Consider the following 18,274-nt stretch of genomic DNA (forward strand, 5'->3'; position numbering starts at 1 on the left):
AAATATATGTATCATATAATTTACAATTTTACCATATTTAAGATTACAGTTCAGTAGTATTAAGTACAATCCCATCACTATCACCGCCGTCCATCCACAGAACGTTTTTTATCTTCCCAAACTTTGTACCCATTAAACAAGAACCCCCAACCCCCAGCCCCCAGACCAGGTTGTGTCGTGGAGAGCAGGGTTTGTGGCAGCTGTGGCCTGGGCCCAGGGGAAGTCTGTAAATCTGTGAGCCCCTCCTCGGAGTAATTTCTCCGAATATGTAAAGTAAAAGACATGTGCTTGTCAATGCAGGGCTGGACTACATGTACCAACATATCTTTTCATGTGTAGTGAGTATGTGTGATCCTGTTAACCGCTCCTCGGATGTCGATGGTTTGCATAGGTATTTTGAGATACTTGCAACCTTTCCAATGCAATATGAAAATATCGATGGCCAAGTCGCAAGTACAGGCTGTGTGACTGGTTTGCTGCTTTCATTCCCCGTGGAAGAAACTGCTAAATCTCAGCTGGAGGTTGGTGGGAATAAAGAGGTTCTGGACCCTAACCCTGGGCAGGTGGGAGGTGTGTGGACTCTGGGTTAACAAGTCTTTTGGGGCAGAGCTTGCCCACCCTTTCTGCTGGGAGGACCGTGTGCGGGCCCAGGAGTGCACCGGGGAGTAGGACGCTGTGGAGGGAGGGGAGGCAGGAGCATTGCAGGACCCCCCCACCACCACCACAGGGGGAAGGTGCCCCTGTTCTCCCCCAGCCGCCAGCCTGCTGTCTGAGGGGGGCAGGGCCAGTGCCCCTGGAAGGGTGCCTTCTGGCAGCTTCCCACTCCCCTCCCACCCCCTTGTCCAAAGGCTCCGTGCAGAAGGAAGCCATATGGTCCTTTGTGGAACACATTCTCCCGGGTACAGTATCTTCCCGGGGAGATGCAGGGCCTGGCTCCCCAGTCAGCTGGCCTCCCCTCCCCGCTGCCTCCTCCCCCCACAGCCAGCCCCAGAGAGCGGAAGGTTGTGGGGGCCAAGCTCACCAAGTCGAGGAGCCCTGCCGAGTCAGGGTGAGCGAGGAGTCTTTTAGTAACACCCACCCACACGCTCACAGAAAACTGTTGAAGGCGAATGTCTCAAAGTCAGACCCCTTTTTAGTATGAATTTGCTGTGTCTCATTCTGAGCACTAATTCCAATTTAATTGCAAGTGGCCTGAAGCCTCTTCAATAGGAGTAACAAATGGTTTGATTTTGTAAACTTCATCAGACTGCATTTTAAATGCGACACAGTAGCCCAACTCGAATGCCAATGAAGCACTGGAGTAGCTCTCTGTTTACTAATTATCCGTTTTTACTCCAAGCCACGCTGGCTGGCTTGTCTGATTAAATCGGATTTGTGGGATAGAGAACAGCTAGCAGAGTTTTCTCTATAGTAAACGAGATTGAAACTATGGGCCGCCTGGCTGCACACTGTAAATTATATTTCCTTTTAAAGGGGACGTGTCTCTTTTATTTCTCCGTCGTCCCTCCTGCATATTAAACTTTACGGCACAGAAATGCACCCGCTGCTTCCAAGCCCAGCCTCTCCCTCTCCGCCCGGTAGCCCGCTCGCTTCTGTTGCTTTCCACCTTCCCCTCTGAGGAACTGGAAAGGGAATTGGTAGCTACATCCCATAGGCACCCCCCTCCGCTCCTTTTCCTTTTCAATCCTTCGCTCCGCTCTATCTGGGGGTGAGATTTCATGGTTCCATTGTTCTCAAAGGTACCTGCGATGATTTGGGTTCTTAGAACCCATATTAAGTTGGCTCACAGAAAGTTCTAGCCATAAAATGTACTGGGATGTAACCGGACTGGGTGCTGTTACATCTTTCTTTCAGAAAGACGTGAGGATTGGTGCTATTGGGCAGGGTTGGGCTTGAATTGGTGGTGACCGTGTAGACGGTGAAAAAACAGTTGATTTCTGAAAAATGAAATTTGTTCCTTTGGTCCACCCTACAATGAAATCCTTTCCTCTGAGCAGAGTGACATTAAAATCACCTGGCTTCTACCTGTGGCCCAGCAGGGAAGGCCATGAAATAGCTACTGGCAGGGTGCACCTGGGTGGATGTTGCTGGACTGGGGCCCACAGTTGAAGCCCAGGATGGGGCGGCCGGTGTATCTGTCCTCCTCCCCACTCCCTGACCAGTTTCGAGGTCGGGGGTCAGGCCTAGAGCTCTCTCCCTCCCCCTCTCCCTCTCTCTCTCTCTCTCTCTCTCTCTCTCTCTCTCTCCCCCCCCCTCTCCCCCCCATACACAGGTGTGGTCAGGTTGTGCTTAAATGGGGTGGCTTCTAAGTCTTGAACTCTGCAAGCTTGACCTGCCCTGCCCTCACTCTTGGTATCAACCTTTGTGCGGGGGCTTTTCATATTTTAATTTGCTCCAAATCTCCTGCAAAATTAGCGGAGTGCGCACTTTTCCCCGATTGGCCATTGTGTGCGGTACAGTACGCGAAGGTCTGGCGGTGCTTCTGATAGCCTGGTTACCGTGGGAATGAATGGCCACCACACTCTCAGGCTCACTGCCCTGCTTTTAATTGTTGACAGTAAAAAGCGTTTAAATGCTGCTTAATTTGTAATCATCTTCTGGGGGGGAAGGAGAGGAACCATTAACATGTCAGTAAAATGAATGCGCCCTTCTCTGTTTTTTTGGTTTGGTTGTGTTATATTTATAGGGGGCAGGTTTTCTTTTCATTGCCCAATGTTTGTCAGATCTTTAAATGGCTCTGAAACAATCAGTATTTCATTTTATTTTGAATTTCCATCTCCCCAACCCCATCCCTTCCCCACCCTCTTCTGTCTCGAGGTCTTTGTCCTGCCTCTGTCTGTCCTCATCTGTCCCTTCTCTTCTATGTGCCCCCCTCTGCCTTCACCTCACAGTCTCGGGAACACACTGGGGGTTACAAGAAACCTTAAATAAGACCCCAGCCTCATTTTCCCCCAAAAGACTCCTCTTCTGGGCCCCAGTTCCTCCCCAGGGGCCTCGGGCTGACGGTGGGTGCCTGGAACCGGCGACAGCGAGTGTCTGTAGAAAATGCCCTGTGCACAGTACAAGAGAGGAGAGCGACCTGCTGGTACTTAGTGTGCAGATAAGGAAATTGAAGCTCACCTGCAGGGGGACCCTCTGTGCCCTCCCACTGCTCAGAATGTAAGTGCCTACTACGCGCCAGGCACTACGCTAAAGACCTGACACTGGATTCAGAGGGGCTGGTTCTTGGCTCACCCTCTATGCCTGGTCATTGGGTGTCTTGTCTGTCACCCCGGTGTTGGGGCTATGAGAGAGAAAGCCCCTGCTCCCCATCCCCACCCCAGCAGCCAGGCCCTGCCCCAGCACAGAGAGGTGAGCAAGTACCCTCATACCCCGAGACTCAAGGATTGTCCTGGGTGTATGGCCAGTTCCTGGAGGTACTAGCAGGTAACAGGTGGTTCCTTGGGAGAGAGGGCATGGCAGGTTCTGTCAAGCCTTGCTTTCTCCATCTTCCTGAAATCCCTGTCTCACCCGAAATCCCCCAGGGCTGCCAAGAAGGGCCGGAATGAGACCCCACTGGCCCCTAGCAGATGCTCAGTGAAGTTCGATCTTTCTTGCCTTGCCTATGGCTGTTCCTCTGGGAGCCTGACGGTGCTCCCACTGAAGGCTCTCTTTACGGGAAGGCTGTGGAGGCAGACTTCTCGGTGGGAGAGAGGACCTTTCTGTCTTCAGCGCCCCCTTCAGTAGGCCCAGACCACTGGTTGCGGGAGTGTGTCTGGGGGAGGCCCTTTAAGAATCATTTCCTTCACCTTTATTTTTCCAATGCCGAAACGCGGTTCAGAGAGGTTTAGTAACCTGCCCAAGAATGCACAGCAAGCTAGTCACTGAGCCAGGACTTGAAGGCAGGTCTCCAGCTGAAGCCTCCAGTGCTTTCCACGCTTCTCACCCCTTCAGCTGGAGCCTGTAGTGAAGGTCACGGGCAAGGACGGGGAAGAGGACAGCAGCGGGATGACTTCCTTGCTGGTCCTTTCACCTGCCAGGCGGACTGCCCACCTCACACTCGGGGTTCTTTGCCCAGAAGCCTGGGGACCGGCTGAGTCAGAGACCGAGGGACCCCAGTTCCTTACAGTCCGGCTGTAGGCCTCTACCCTCCGCAGGCGGAGCTGGGCACAGGCCAGGGAGGGGCACCGAGGAAGGAACCCACTGTAGCTCTGTTTGCTCCTCCCACCTCCCCCCAATGAGGGAAGCAGAGCAATTGGTTTGGGAACCCAGCAAGTAGACAGGTCTCTCTCCTCTGAACTTGATTCCTGCAGAGCAAGCAGCGTAGAGACTCTGAGGAAGGTAGTTCTCTTCTCCATCTTGGGAGGAGAAGTGGTCCCCCAATATAGCAGATGCCCACCCCCCAGCCGTCTTCTCCCAGACTGGCCTCAGCTCAGAGGCACCGACCCCTCCGCACAGGGAGTTACCTGAGAGCAGCAGCGGATGCAGATCCCCAGGACGGGCCAGGTTAGGTGACTTGCGGGCGCCTTCTCCTCCCGGACCTGCTCAAGTGGGTCCAGTCTTTCAATCGTGGGCCAATTAGTTTCACAAATGGGGCCCCGTGGTGCCAGGGCACATTTGTTCCGGGCCTGCGCGCTGGCTGGGCCCCATTGTCCTGCCTCCCAACCCCAGTGGGCCCATTGTCCTCAGCCCCAGCGGGTGCTGCGTGCCGCTGATTTATCCAGCGGGCGTCCTGCGGGCTCCTGGCCGCACCGCCACAGCTGGCGGAGGGTGCTTAAGGCCTGGGACCTTGTGACCTTTGCCCCAGTCCTGCTGTCATTTTGAAAGTTACAGACCATAGGCCCGCATACTTCTCTGGATTTACTTCCCACCCCGGCCCCTCCAGCACGCACACGCATGCGCGCACGCCCTTGCCTTCCTTGCTCTCTTGGTAGAAGTTTGGATTCATTCTGGAATGTGTCTGGAAGGGGCCGTGGGGTGGGAGGTACCACGAGAGGCTAGTCTCTCCTCATGTGGAGGAGCTGCTGCTTCCCTGGGGGCTTCCACCCTCGATTCCTTAGTCCGTCCCCGCCTCCCCTCCCCCCCCCCCGCCCCCATGCAGAGCGACGGGACCCGAGGAGCTAGTCCTATCAGTGAGGCCGGCCGGGGAGCCAGGCCAGGGTGTGGCACCTCCCAATTGAATTTGCCCTTGGCCCCTTTGCGGCCAGGGGTGCCTGCCCCCTTGAAAAAGGTGTCCTGGCTGGAAGTAGGTGGAACCGGGGAGATGGTCTTGTAACCGGGCAGCAAAGCCTAGACCGGGCTCCATCTTAACCGTGAACTCTCTCCTGCCAACCAAACTCCACTTTCCCCTCCTTCTTACCCCCTTTCCTTGACTTCCCACCCCATTTCTTGTCCTCCTCCCCCAGTTTCTTCCCCTCCTGGCTGGTTGGTAGGAGTGATTGACAAAATTAGCAAATCCATTCATGTTATTTTATTGTGCAGGTCTCAATAAATCCCGCGTGTCCGGGTGCACCGTAATGAGCTGGCGAGCTGACAGATTTGTTTACTGTAGCTGGAGGTGCCGAGTAATGAAAGTGCTGGTGCCTGCAGCTCGCTGCTAAACAAATGCGGTCTCTGGGAGCCAGTCGCTAGCTGCTGCCTGAGGATGAGCCCCCATTCCCTAGAGACTGAGGTGTGTGTGTGTGTGTGTGTGTGCGTGCATGTGTGCGCGCACGCACATGCCTGCCTGCATGCCTACGTGTGTGTGCTTTGAGACGTAATCACACACCCATCCAAGGCTTAGTATTAAAACAAATTTGAATCAGCTGCTCCAACTCTTCCCCTTTCTGGCTGTTCAGTAAGAGTTCTCTGCCTAGGAAACCATCACATTCCCACCCCCTCTCCCTTGAGGAAATAGAAGGTTATGTACATGTATAGGGTGCCTTCCAAGATTCTAAGCAGATAAGAATGAAAGGAAAAAGGGGTGGGAAGGGTTGGGTAAAGAGACTCGCATCGACAAGGCTGAAATTGTCGAGAAGGGTAAATGCTCAGGTTTTTAGCTCTTGGCTTGGTTTGGAAAGATGTAACTGATTCAAGGTGCCCAGCAGCCCTGGCCAGTGTGGCTCCGCTGGTTGGTGTCATCCTGTACACGGAAAGGTCCCCGGTTTCCTGGGGCCAAGGCTAACTTACGTATCTGATTTACACTGAAATTTACAGATTGATAGGAAACAACTCACTTCTAGGATTTGCGGGCCCAGAAACGTCCGTCCGTTGCCTCATCACAGCACTGAGCAGTTGGTGCTGGAAAGGGCTGGCTAGTTTCGAACGCTGTTTCCTGGACCGGGGAAGGAGGCCCGGCAGCAGCTGCCCGGAGCCAGGGAGGGCCGCCCGGGGCCGGAACCAGGGGCTTCCCGCTGCCTCACTGTGTGATGTGTAAAACCCATCCTTCTGCGGCCTGAGCAGTAGAGTCAGACGTGGAGCCGGAACTGGGCGTCCACCCAGCACACCACACGGACATGAGGGGCCCCAGCGGTCAGCGCCTGTGGGTCGCTTTGCGTTACTCATTCCAAGGAGGGTCTGGCTGGAAGCTCTCAGCAGTGGGTCTGCACTTCGCCCAGCCCTAGTGGCTGCCTCCGTGCCATGCTTCCCGCCCGGGCCCCTCTGCCCTGTGTGATCGCCCCACAGCTCCTCGCTCTTTCCTGCTCCTGGCACACCTTGAGTGCCCGCTCTCTGCCAGGCCCTGTGCTCTGTAGAGATAAAGAGAACAGTTCATGCTTTAGAGGGCTCACAATCAAACAGGCAGAGCCTCCTGTCAGGAACAAATGCGACGCGGGGTTTTTACGTGCTGTCAGCGCCAGGGCTCCCAGAGCAGTGGTCCTCAACCTTCTGGCCCTTTAAATACAGTTCCTCATGTTGTGACCCAACCATAAAATTATTTTCGTTGCTACTTCATAACTGTAATGTTGCTACTGTTATGAATGGTAATGTAAATATCTGATATGCAGGATGGTCTTAGGCGACCCCTGTGAAAGAGTTGTTCGACCGCCAAAGGGGTCGCGACCCACAGGTTGAGAACCGCTGCCTTAGAGGGAGGTGAGCAGATGGGCCTGCTGGGGTGGCTCGTGTGCTTATGGAAACAGAATCCAAAATGGTGGGCAGAGAGCCACCAGTTAGGACCCAGACGGGGGTCGTAGCTTCCTCAGGGGCTGCTGCACCCAGAGAGGCCGTGGCTCAGAGCAGCACTGGGCATGGGCTCAGACAGGAAGTGGCGGCCAGTCTCGGAGGGCCTACCTACCGAGGGTGCCTATCTACCTGTGCCCCGGGTCGCACAGGAATGGCTGGACTGCGTTAAATGAAAATCTCATGTTCCTCATTAGCTTAAATCCTTTGAAAATTGCCCTTTGGTTTTGGGATGAAACCTAAGGCTCTTAATACGGTTTTCAAGACCCCACTCGGCCTGGCCCTGCCTGCTGCTCTGGCTCCCCTCCCCTCTCCCTGCCTCCCAGCTGCCCCGCTCGTCTGTCTGGTCCTCCGGCCTGCGTGCTTCTCTCCAGCCTGGAGTGTTCACGCTACTATTGTGTCCTCCAGGAATGGTCTCCGCCACTCCCCCGTGCTGGGTGGCATCTGTGATGAGAGCAGGGGCTTTGTATCCTTTCCCATGGTGACAGCCCCAGTGCCAAAAAGAGGGTCCTGCCTGTAGAAGGCACTGAAATAGTCTTTGCTGAGTGAATGGACCCTTAAGATGGGTACTTTAATGACTGGAGCATCGGGTCTGATAGAAGCGGCATCGGAAGGGGAAGGGGACCCCCTCCCGGCGCTGGGTGCACCGGCTCGGCCGCTCAGGAACTGCATGGAACTCGGGACAAGCGCTTCTCTCTCGCCGCACCTCACTTTCCTTATCTGAAGGGTGAGGATAGAGCACCTACGGTTTGGTGATGCGATTTTAAATTAGTTACAACTGAGCAATGGCCGGCAGATGTTATCTCCGTTATTGTTATCCTCACAGAGGCCACCCTGACATCCCACCTCCTGCCCCAGACTCCGCAAAGGCCCTCTGGTAGATGTGGTTTCAGTACCGTGCCTTCGACAGCACTCCATACAACTGCCAACTCCCATTTGCTACTGCGACGTGTTTTGTCAATGCTTCTCTTTCTCCACTAGACTTTGGGTGTCATGGTACCTGGAGGGAGTTGATTTTGTCCCACTGGATCACATCCTGGGTGCTCCATCAACGTTGCTTGTCCTGGGCCGCCTCTGGGTTCGCCCCTGAGCGCGGGGGTTGAGGGCACCAGTCCTGATGCAGGCCCTTGCGCCAGCCTGGATGGGTAGAGAATGGCCTTGCGTTCAGCTTCCTGAGGCTCTCCCGGCTCTGTCTCCCGCAGGCACAGACATGGCTGTCTTCTGTCTGCTGTGCGGGAAGCGTTTCCAGGCGCAGAGCGCCCTCCAGCAGCACATGGAGGTCCACGCGGGCGTGCGCAGCTACATCTGCAGCGAGTGCAACCGCACCTTCCCCAGCCACACCGCCCTCAAGCGCCACCTGCGCTCACACACAGGTAGGCCAGCCAGGTGATGGGTGGGCCAGGGTCTCCGGGAACCAGTGTCTGGTTTTACCTCCAAACACATGAAGTGGAGGTGCTGGGCAGAATTAGCCCCCAGCTCTTTGCTCAAGGATTGGGCTGGGGGTGGTTCCACGGTACAGGTAAATGCTGATGGTTCTCCCCATCCACCTTGGGGAACTTGAGTTCTCCATCTCTCTTTGCTCAACAGAGCGGGGTGCTCATTAGAGACGCAGTCTCGGGTCCCCCTCAGAAACTTTGATTCGTTGCATACGGGCTGAGATGCAAGACTTCAACGTTATTAATAAATATTCCCAAGGGATCCTGAGGCAGGTGGACCCAGAACACATTTTGAGAAAAACCTACCTGCTTGGTCTCTGGTTCTCTCTGCCACACACCCCTTTGCTCTCCCTGGCCCCCACCCCGTGGACACATGTTCCCCAAGTCAGCCTTGGGCTCCGAGGGGAATGTTGCAGAAGTGGTCCCAATTGCTCCACAATAACAGAAGCCATTTCTATCCTGGGGCCTTAACCTTGTTTAGGGGAGTAAACGATAAGCCATGACATGTCTCTGCCTAGCCAGTTCCAGACGCCGGGGAGGGGAGGGGCTGTCCGTCAGCGAGGCTAGACCAGGTGCCACCACACTGTAGGTTTGGGGGTGGCAATGCTTGGTCCCTGAGGGCCAAGAGCGTCTGCTTCCTTGCAACGGATCCCATCGTAAGGGGATGGGTGACTTAAATTCTTTCCTTTCTCTAAGACAAAATCGGGTCCCTGCTGACCGTACTGGATGAAGGACTGCCCACGCCTCTGCTGTGTGTGTTCTCTGCTGAGTTTGGGATGAGAGGGCGGGGCCAGGGCGACAGGCAGGCAGGCTCTATATCGGGACAGGGTGTACGTTCATGTCTGTCGGACAGGGCACAAAAACTGTGTACAGACAGGTGGTTGGGCACTTTCTCTCCTCACTCCCGAGTCCTGTCACAGCCCCGGGACTCCGTGTGCAGGCCAGGCCTTCTATGGCGACAGGCTCAGCAGAGCAAGGGAGGGGCTTTCTTTATCGTGGACTGAGTAGCCTGTCCTGCCAGCCGTGGGCATGCTCACCAAAGAGCCTGCCTGGGCTCTCGCTTCTGGATGCCACTCTGTTCAGGGGAGCATGTGGCCCGAGCATCACCACATTTGCTGGCACAGGACAGGGAGGTCCCAGAGAGTGGGGCCAGGTGAGAAGGGCTCAGGCGGAAGGAATGCCGGTAGGACTGTGTTGTGCCTCGTAAGCATCTCTTATAGGTCCATGCACCTTCCCGTCAACACCACCCCGCTGAGGTCTCAAGATGGCCAGTCACCTTCAGCCACTAGCCTCCTGTGCCTGATCATCCAGCCCCACTGAGTCTACCCAGGTTACGCCCAGCTCTGCTCAGGCCCCTTCAGAGAGCCCGGCTCTCAGCTGTCGCAGCTTCTGTGTCGTTGGGGGCTCAGACCTGTGGGGAGGAGGCCTCGTTTGGGAGAAGCACTTGCTTAATCTCGGAAACATGGCGCCTGAGCACCGCCTGTGCACACGCACAGACTCAGTGATGGCCACCAGCGAGCCCTGTACACACAGCCACACACAGGCGGAGCGGAGCACACCCCACACAATGCCTCGTTAATATTCCGTTGTTCTTGGCCCGTTTGCTGCTGGGGCCTGGTGTTTAGCATCCGCAGCTGTGTTTGGTAAGTTAGTCCAGCCGCGCTCTTGGCATTGATGGATCCCTGATTCACGCGGCTCGTCATATAATAAGCTCTCAGCTGTGCTGCGTGGAGGGGCCCGAGGAGCCGTGGGGTGGGGCTGGGATGGGGAGGATCATGCCGGGCCTGCCGGTGCCGGGGAAACCGCAGGTGAGGGCAGGCCGCTGGGGTCACAGGTGCCCTGGGCAGGCCGGAGGGGGCCCTAATTAGTCTCATTTGTCCTGTACTTAATGTCAAGCTCATTAAAGAGGCTACAGAGTTAATCAACACACCACAAATTGGATTTGGAGTTGTGCAGCCAGTTTTGTGTACATTATGGCAACACTGTCACAATTAACTCTCAGGGTAAGGATTTTGGACCAGGTCCTTGCCATGTTCCCAAAGGTGTGTGTGTGTGTGTGTGTGTGTGTGTGTGTGTTCTAAGTTTTTCTTGTTCTGTTCCCTGGCTGACTCTGGAGATTTCCTATTTAAACTTACTTAACGTGTGATCCCCTTCATAATTAAATTCATAAAAATCTGATCAAACAAGCCTCTCTGTCTCCCCGTGTTTTTAAACGCATAGGGCCCCCCCTGCAGGGGATGGCACAGACGCTGGCTTCCCAGCCGGGTGGCTGTGGTGTACGCTTTAATTACCGGCTCTGGCTGAAGTCTCCCGTGGCCCTGGCTTTATTTATTTATTTATTTATTTATATCTTGATGAGGATTCTGAATCCTTGATTAAAGCCGTAATCATTGCTGATTCAGTAAGGAGGGGCAGTTGGATGTGAGACGGGCGGTATGTGAAGCGTCTGTGGCACACGGGCACGGGCACTGACTGACCTCACCCAGCTAAGGAGGACCAGGGTCTGGGTGGGCGTGCCCTCGCCTTGGGTCGGACGGGGCGGGCGGCTGGCGACAGGCAGGTGCTGAGAACCGCCCAGGTCTGTGTGCGAGGGCCTCACTGGACCTGCTCGCTCGGGCGTGCCCCATAGGCCGGCTGTGTCCCTGAGCTTTTCCAATCCGGCTCCTCCGTGGACTTGCTCCCCCTCCCACCCCCACTCCTCTCTGTGCCCTGGGGGCTTCTTGCAAATCTTTCACCCATGAGAGAGCTCGCCAGTGGGCAGACCGCAGCATCCACTCCCCATAGAGCCTTAAAAAACCCTTCAGAGCCATCAGAACCGATGAGAATTTATGTGGGTACAGGGGCCTGCATTCAAGAGGGGGGAGCTTGGGGTAGCGGCCTGAGGAGGGGAGAGAGAGAAGAGAGTAAAATATAATTTTAAAGAGGAAGTGAAGGCACAGGCATGCGAGTCTATAACGAGAGGGACAATTTATGCCCAGGCACGCACGCAGTTTGACATGGGGATAATGAAAAAACGTAGGTCATTGTGGATGACTTAAACCTTCAGCAGCTGAAGAAAATGTATGAAATGCAGAGGACATTACACGGTTGGCAGCCCCGCACATCTGCAGGGGGACAAGTGAAATACAGTGGGCCATCCTTTACCATAAACTGTGGTTGTTGGAGATGCAGCCCAGAGAAATTGTAATTACAGTGACAAGACGAATCAGCGATATTTAAATATTCATGAACAAAGTCTGGGGTGATCAATCTATCTTTATTGTCTGTGCCTTCGCTCCTGTAATAAATAAGTAGCTGAAGTCTTCACCTTGCAGCCCCAAAGCCCCCACTTTGGGTACAAAACGAAAAATCGTTAACCCCCACAACCCCACCCAACCTCTCACCTTCGGGGGGACACTGGGATGCACAGAAAGGAGGCTGACGGGCATGGATTCCAGGCGAGGAGAAGCAGTTCTCCCCGGGGTTCGTGTGCCCAGCGTTTCCCAGGGCCCCTCTGGGTCGTCCTCAGAGATGCAGAGGCCACAGGGTGAACGGAGCTCCCCTTTGCCTTGACGCGCTTCCATTTAGAAGCCTGGTGGGCGTGACGGTGGAGTCAGTACAGCCTGTCACTTAGCCATCGGAGACGGTCCCACGTCCAACTGGAACAGACCGGAATCTGACTCCTGACTCCGCTACTTACTAGCTCTTCGACCTTGGGGACCATGGTTAAGCATCTCTAAGCATCTCGGTTTTCTCATCTGTAAAATGAGAATAATAATAATACCTTTCTCGTAATGTTCTTGCAGGGATTACGTGATACGAGCCATGTGAAGTTTTTCATGTCGTAGTGAGCGCTCAAAAATGTGGGCCATTTTCATCAGAAAGTGTCATAAAAATTATGCCACTGCTGCTAAAAGAACAAAATGCGGGACTTTTTTCCTCTTTGGGGACAGAGAAGAAACTGAAACTTCGTTTTGCCTGGGGGGGCTGTGGGGGGACTAAAGAGAAGCTTCCAAACAGGTGATTTTTGAGCTGGGCTTTGCAGGATGACTAGGAGTTCGCCAGGGAGAGAAGAGAAAATCAAGCGGAGAAAACAGTCGTATAAAACTGTAGAGGGAAGGGGCAGAAGGCATTTTGGAATAATGTTCTCATTGTTCCCAAATTGGAGGGATTTCTTAAGGGCAGGTCCTCAGGCTGGAGTGGCTTTTGCCCCTGACCGAGAGGAAAGGAAGGGAAGGTAGCGTGAGAAGCTGAACAGCCAGGTCTCAGAGCCCCACACCTGCTCTAGCCTCGTGGGGGCCTGCTCTCTGGGGACTGCTGTTTATCTCAAGCAAATGGGCTCTCTTTCCCTGGGACTGGCCCTTGGCCCGTGGGTGCCCACTGGGCCACAGTAAGGTACAGACACGTGGGAACAGGGCTCCCTGTTTTTGCCCTGGGGGCCGGCAGAGGTGTGGGTCTGACCTTCAATGGCCTTTGCAGGTGGTGAAGGCAGGTACTCACCCTCCTGCTGTCCCCTGAAGTGGGGGCCGGGATAGGCAAAGCCCTGAACCAGCCCCTTGTCCCCACAGGCGACCACCCGTACGAGTGTGAGTTCTGTGGCAGCTGCTTCCGGGATGAGAGCACACTCAAAAGCCACAAGCGCATCCACACGGGCGAGAAGCCCTATGAGTGCAACGGCTGCGGCAAGAAGTTCAGCCTCAAGCACCAGCTGGAGACGCACTACAGGGTGCACACAGGTACGAGGGCCCGAGCGGCCTGGAGCGGCTCTGGAACCTGAGCGGGGTGGCGGGCAGTGGCTCCCAGAGGCGCCAGGGCTGAACCAAAGAGCCGGGCAGGTTCTGCTAAGGCTTGTGTGCTGACCTGCGTGCCACTGCCCCTCGCAAGACTGCGGCAGGCATTGCTGCGCAACCGAAGCCCTTCCCGGGAGCCCAGACCGGCCCTGCGGGCAGCCCCAACCAGTGGGTCCCAGATCACGCAGGATGACGTCCGTCTGTGAATCCCGGACTAGGTTCCCCCAGGTAGCTGAGAGTGAAGGTTGGGATGGTTTTTACTTGGCAGAGTAGGAATCAGAGGGCATTGGGTTAGCTTACGCTGCGGGTTGAGAAGTCATCAGTTAGAGTTAGGTTCTGAGCTTGGAGGAGCAGATATATCTAAAACACCCAAGTGTAGAATGTCTTGCCATTTCAAAGGGACTTCAGGTTCCTTTTTACATAATAGAAACATGAGCTACACTTTTCCCTGGGGCCCTCGGCAGACCAGCAGAAGCGTCCCGGTGCCCAGGACTGCCAGCTGGGGGCGGTGGGTGCTGGGACACATCCCTTCCCAACTGCAAGTTCAGTGGCCTCACCTTGGTGGCTCAGCATTGGCTATGGTGGGAGTCGTCACAGCGCGGCCATGGCAAATGCTACAGACCCAGGCTTGCACGGAACCGGTTGTTGCAGGTTCTGTCACCAGCCCACCACTGGTTGGGGGAAGGTAGCCACTCAGAAGGGCTTCCTCTGAGAATAAGACGCAGTGGAAGGTCGTCTCGCCACCTGGGGAGCCTCCTGTGAGGAGGGGAGGTAGCTGCCCTTTTCGGAGGAGGGGAGAGGTGACCTCTGTGGGTGGGGAGGGTGGGCAGAGGGGACAGGAAGCAGAGGACTCGTGTCGTCATCGCTCTGCTTCTTGCATTGGCCACAGGAGAGGATGGGGTGCTCGTTGCTGGCCACCAGAGTGACCCAGAGAGTCAGTCCCCAGAGGCCTGGGCCTCCTTAGCCCTTGTCGGGGATGTGGCCTGGCGGGTGGATCATTAAATGCATTGGCAGTGACTATTGTAAATAGCAGGTCGATAGTTAGATCACTTTGGCTGTTCATTACTTCATTATTTGCTGGGCCCTCTGCATGGAGGAGTATCGATAGTGAGATGGCTGGCCAGTTAATTACTGTATCGAAACGAGGTTCCCTCACGCCTCGGCTCAGCTCCAGGGGACTCCCAACAGGAGGCCGGGCGCCAGCTGTTCTGTCCCCCAATCCAGCCCCAGAGGGAAGGCGGGGGCCGGCGCAGGTTCTAAGAGCCCGTGATGATACGCAAGCCCAGATGCAGATGTTTGAAGGGTGAGGTCCCTCATCTCACGGCACCCCTACTCCCCACCATCTGTAGCCCCGCCCCCCGGAAGGAACTGCTGAAGGGCCATCCCCAAGGAGGTCCCGGGCCTCCCTGCCCCTGTTCCAGACCCCCATACCCCTCCTTTGGGAGAATGAAGAAGAGGAAGGCCAGGGACTAGGGCTGTGCTGCATACCGCCACCGCGGGCTGCATGCGGCTGTTAAATCAGTGACAGGAAATACCTTGAAGACTAGTCCCCAGTCACACTGGCATATTTCAACCGCTCAGCTGCCGGGTGTGACTAGGGCTACCATCCCAGGTGCATCCACGGTGCTGGGAAGTGTGACCGGGGTGGGCGAGGGCCCCGCGTGCCCCAGGGGAGGCGCTCACGGCTCTCCCTCCTCCCGCAGGTGAGAAGCCCTTCGAGTGCAAGCTGTGCCACCAGCGCTCCCGGGACTACTCGGCCATGATCAAGCACCTGCGGACGCACAACGGCGCCTCCCCCTACCAGTGCACCATCTGCACCGAGTACTGCCCCAGCCTGTCCTCCATGCAGAAGCACATGAAGGGCCACAAGCCCGAGGAGATCCCGCCCGACTGGAGGATAGAGAAGACGTACCTGTACCTGTGCTACGTGTGAAGCCGGCCGGGCGGGGGCAGAGGAGCGGGAGCGAGAGGAGGAGTTAGAGCAGGATGAGGTCGAGGAAGGATTGTGCAAAAAATACATGTCTATACATAAGGGAAAAAAGGAAGAAAAAGGAAACCTGGTAGCTCTCTGGCCTTGAGTCTCTCTGGGGCTCCAGGTGACCAGGATGCCCCGCCAGGCCCCTTCCCGGGCCTCCGTCCCTCCTCTCCTGGCTGGATTTCTGGGGTGGGGGGTGGAAGGGATTTTGTTCTGCTCAGACCCTCTTTTATGTCCAGAAATGGAGTCTGGGAAGAAGGCGAGGGGTGCTCTGGTCAGAGCCCGTCTCTGCCTGCCATCCTCAGCCTCATCAGAAGGTAGAGGCTCTGGGGGGCCCGGGTGGGGGGCCTGCAGATGGTGGGGCTGGACTGGGTCGCTGGCTGACACTCAGAGTGGCAGCTGGTTTGCTGGGGGCAGATTGGGGTGGGGAAGGGCGCCTCTTCCGCTCCCATCACTCATTTCACCTGTTGCTTCCCTCTGCTCTGCCATCTGCATGTCCCTCCTGGTCTCCAGGAGCCTCAAGGCTCTTGCCCCTCCCCCCCGCCTCCCCCTGCCTCCTGTCCTCCAGTTCAGGGAGTGCCCAGCCCCCCCCTCCCAGCTCCTTAGTGGGGAATCTGTGTCCGACCCCAGAGCCCCACTCCCACCCTTAGCCTCTGAGAACACAAAGCCAATGGAAGACCCACCCTCAGAAAGCCCTGTCCATGAGTGAGACTTGCTTCCCAGTTGGAAAAACAGCTAAATACATACGAATACATGGGTCCCACCAACACCGGACAAGGCTCCCTGCCACCCCTGGTCCTGGCCCTGGGAGAAGGAATCCGTGAAAGGGCTGCTGTCCACGGGGAAGACGTGGATGTCCTTCTCCAGGGGTGCCCTCCCCCGGAGAAGGGGGCACCTGCCAGCAGTCGGGGCACTGGCCAAGGGGGTGCAGTTGAGTCATTCTGGGGACCTTTTAAACACCCCAGACCCGGTGAGCACGGTGGGAAACCCAGGTCCAGAGAAGGCACAGAATTCCTGGCTCACGCCCCCCACCCGCCCCCTCCGCCCCCAGGCCACAGGAAGAGGGGGAGTTGTTGAAAGCGCTTCGGCCTTGTGTTACTTCTGTTGTGTGTCCGGGTTCCCCTGTAGCACGTTGTGCTTGAATTACCTCAGTTTTTCGTGACCTCGTGAGCTTTTGTACCCCTGCATCTCTCTCTTTGGTTGGGGGTTGGAAGAATGGGGAGGGAGTTCTTTTCTGTTTCTTGTGTAAATTAATAGTTGGTTTAGTACCTGTTAGCTGGCCAAGGCCCCCCATCCCTGAGCGACCAGCTCCCCAGCTGGAAGGAGCTGCACAGAAGGATCGAGTCCTCGGGGCCTGAATGTGGGGGCTGGGTCCCCGGAAGGTGGGTGGGGGGGGAGGTGTATTGGGGGCCTTTGCAGTCACTGTGTTGGCTCTGCCCAGAGCATGAACTCATCATGCCCAGCATCGGTTCAGCCTAAAACGCTCTGGACACGACCCCCCTTTCTTATAGTTTGCTGGGTCTGGGGGCTTGTGCTATTCAGATCCTTGTGTCTGTGCGACCCCACCTCTGCGCGCATTATCATTGCCAAAATCGGTCTGTTTCCCGGCTGCGGGGGATGCGCCAGTCGGGGTTCTGTTGCGCGGGGTGGGGTGTTGTTTTCTGAAAGCTACCTCTTAGGTTCGTCCGGTTCCTTTGTCCCCTCCTGCCGGTCTGTGGCGCTGCTGCCTGCTCTCCCCAGCCTCCGCCCCGAGCTTAGGAAAGCACATTTGCCATGTTTGTGTTCGCTGTGGGATGGGCCCGCGGTTTCGTCTCATGCTTTATTTGTGAAAGTTATTTTCTTTCCTTTCTCTCTTGGAGAAAGTTGTGGCTGCGTTTTTATCTTAGGTTTAAAAAAGTGGTTTAGGGAAGCGGTTTTGGGGAGAAGCATTGTGAGGAGAATAGGGACGTCGGAGGGATGGGGTGCTGCTGTGACCACCCCGTCTCTTGGCCCCATCCCTCCAGTCTTGCCCACCCAATCTGAAGGCCTTAAAAACTGTGTTGGGGGTATAGCATTGGGGGGACCGTGTCGCTGGACTATTGATTGGGGTGATAAGTAGGGAGGATGCTACTTTGCAATTATAATAATGAGTTAGTGCTTGGGAAAGGAAAAGCTAAACTTGAAATCCGTGACTAGAGCAGTTTTATTTATAATGTGAAGAGGGAAATCTTTGGGGAGGAGCAGTCTGTAGGAATTCATTGTGCACTATGGCTTCCTCCCCCCAGTCTGGGAAGAAAGGGGGACTGGCGGGCCCCGGGACCTGTAAGTCCCAGGAGACAGTGTGTTAACACAAGATGTCATTGAGCTTTGGTGGGGAAGGAAAAGAAATCCAACTATTCCACAGACCTGGCTGACACCCACCTGGCCCCACCGCCCAGCAGCCAGGGTCTCCTCCCCTTTGCCTAAAAGCTGAGAGGGTGGAGCTAATCTTACAAATTGTGATATTTTTGTAATGTTTGTCAGTTCCTTCGTCAGTTCTGCAGGACCTTGCCCTCCCTTTTGTAATGTGCATAGGAAAAGAAAAAGACAAAAAAAACTACCACCACCACCACCACCAAAACGTCCCTGTGTGTGTGTGTGTGTGTGTATGTATGTGTGTGTGCTGCTTGTGTGCGGCGTGTGAGGTCAGGCAGCGTGGCGTCTGCTGGGGCAGCACTGGATGGTACTAAACCTCGGGCCCCAGGGAGCCCAGTAGGAGGCAGGGAGAGGGTCAGACTGCGGTTTCTGACGGGCACTGGGTGGGAGACCTGTGTCTTGGCCCCCACAGAGCCTCAGACACCCTGGACAGAGGCCACTGCGCCTCCTTTTTCGGCTTCCTGCTCACGAAGGTGAGAATTCTGATCTTGCCGGGGCCGTCGTTGGCCAGGCCTAAGGCAAGGTGGAGGGGCCAGGGATTATTCTTGGAGGTTTTGCTTGTG

At 55.7% G+C, this 18,274-nt stretch overlaps 1 protein-coding gene across 1 annotated transcript in view; it reads left to right on the forward strand.

Moving 5' to 3' along the window:
* ZBTB16 (zinc finger and BTB domain containing 16) overlaps positions 1-15,960 on the forward strand; it is a 179,416-nt gene extending 163,456 nt beyond the window's left edge. Inside the window, exons 5-7 of the mRNA XM_006093508.3 lie at positions 8,340-8,510; positions 13,121-13,288; positions 15,046-15,960. Coding sequence (XP_006093570.1) covers positions 8,340-8,510; positions 13,121-13,288; positions 15,046-15,275 — 569 coding nt within the window. The 3' untranslated portion in view covers positions 15,276-15,960. The remainder of the gene's footprint in view (positions 1-8,339; positions 8,511-13,120; positions 13,289-15,045) is intronic.
* The last annotated feature ends 2,314 nt before the right edge of the window (positions 15,961-18,274 follow it).

This window comes from Myotis lucifugus, unplaced genomic scaffold (genome assembly GCF_000147115.1).
Source record: "Myotis lucifugus unplaced genomic scaffold, Myoluc2.0 scaffold_117, whole genome shotgun sequence".
Taxonomy (NCBI): Eukaryota; Metazoa; Chordata; class Mammalia; order Chiroptera; family Vespertilionidae; genus Myotis; species Myotis lucifugus.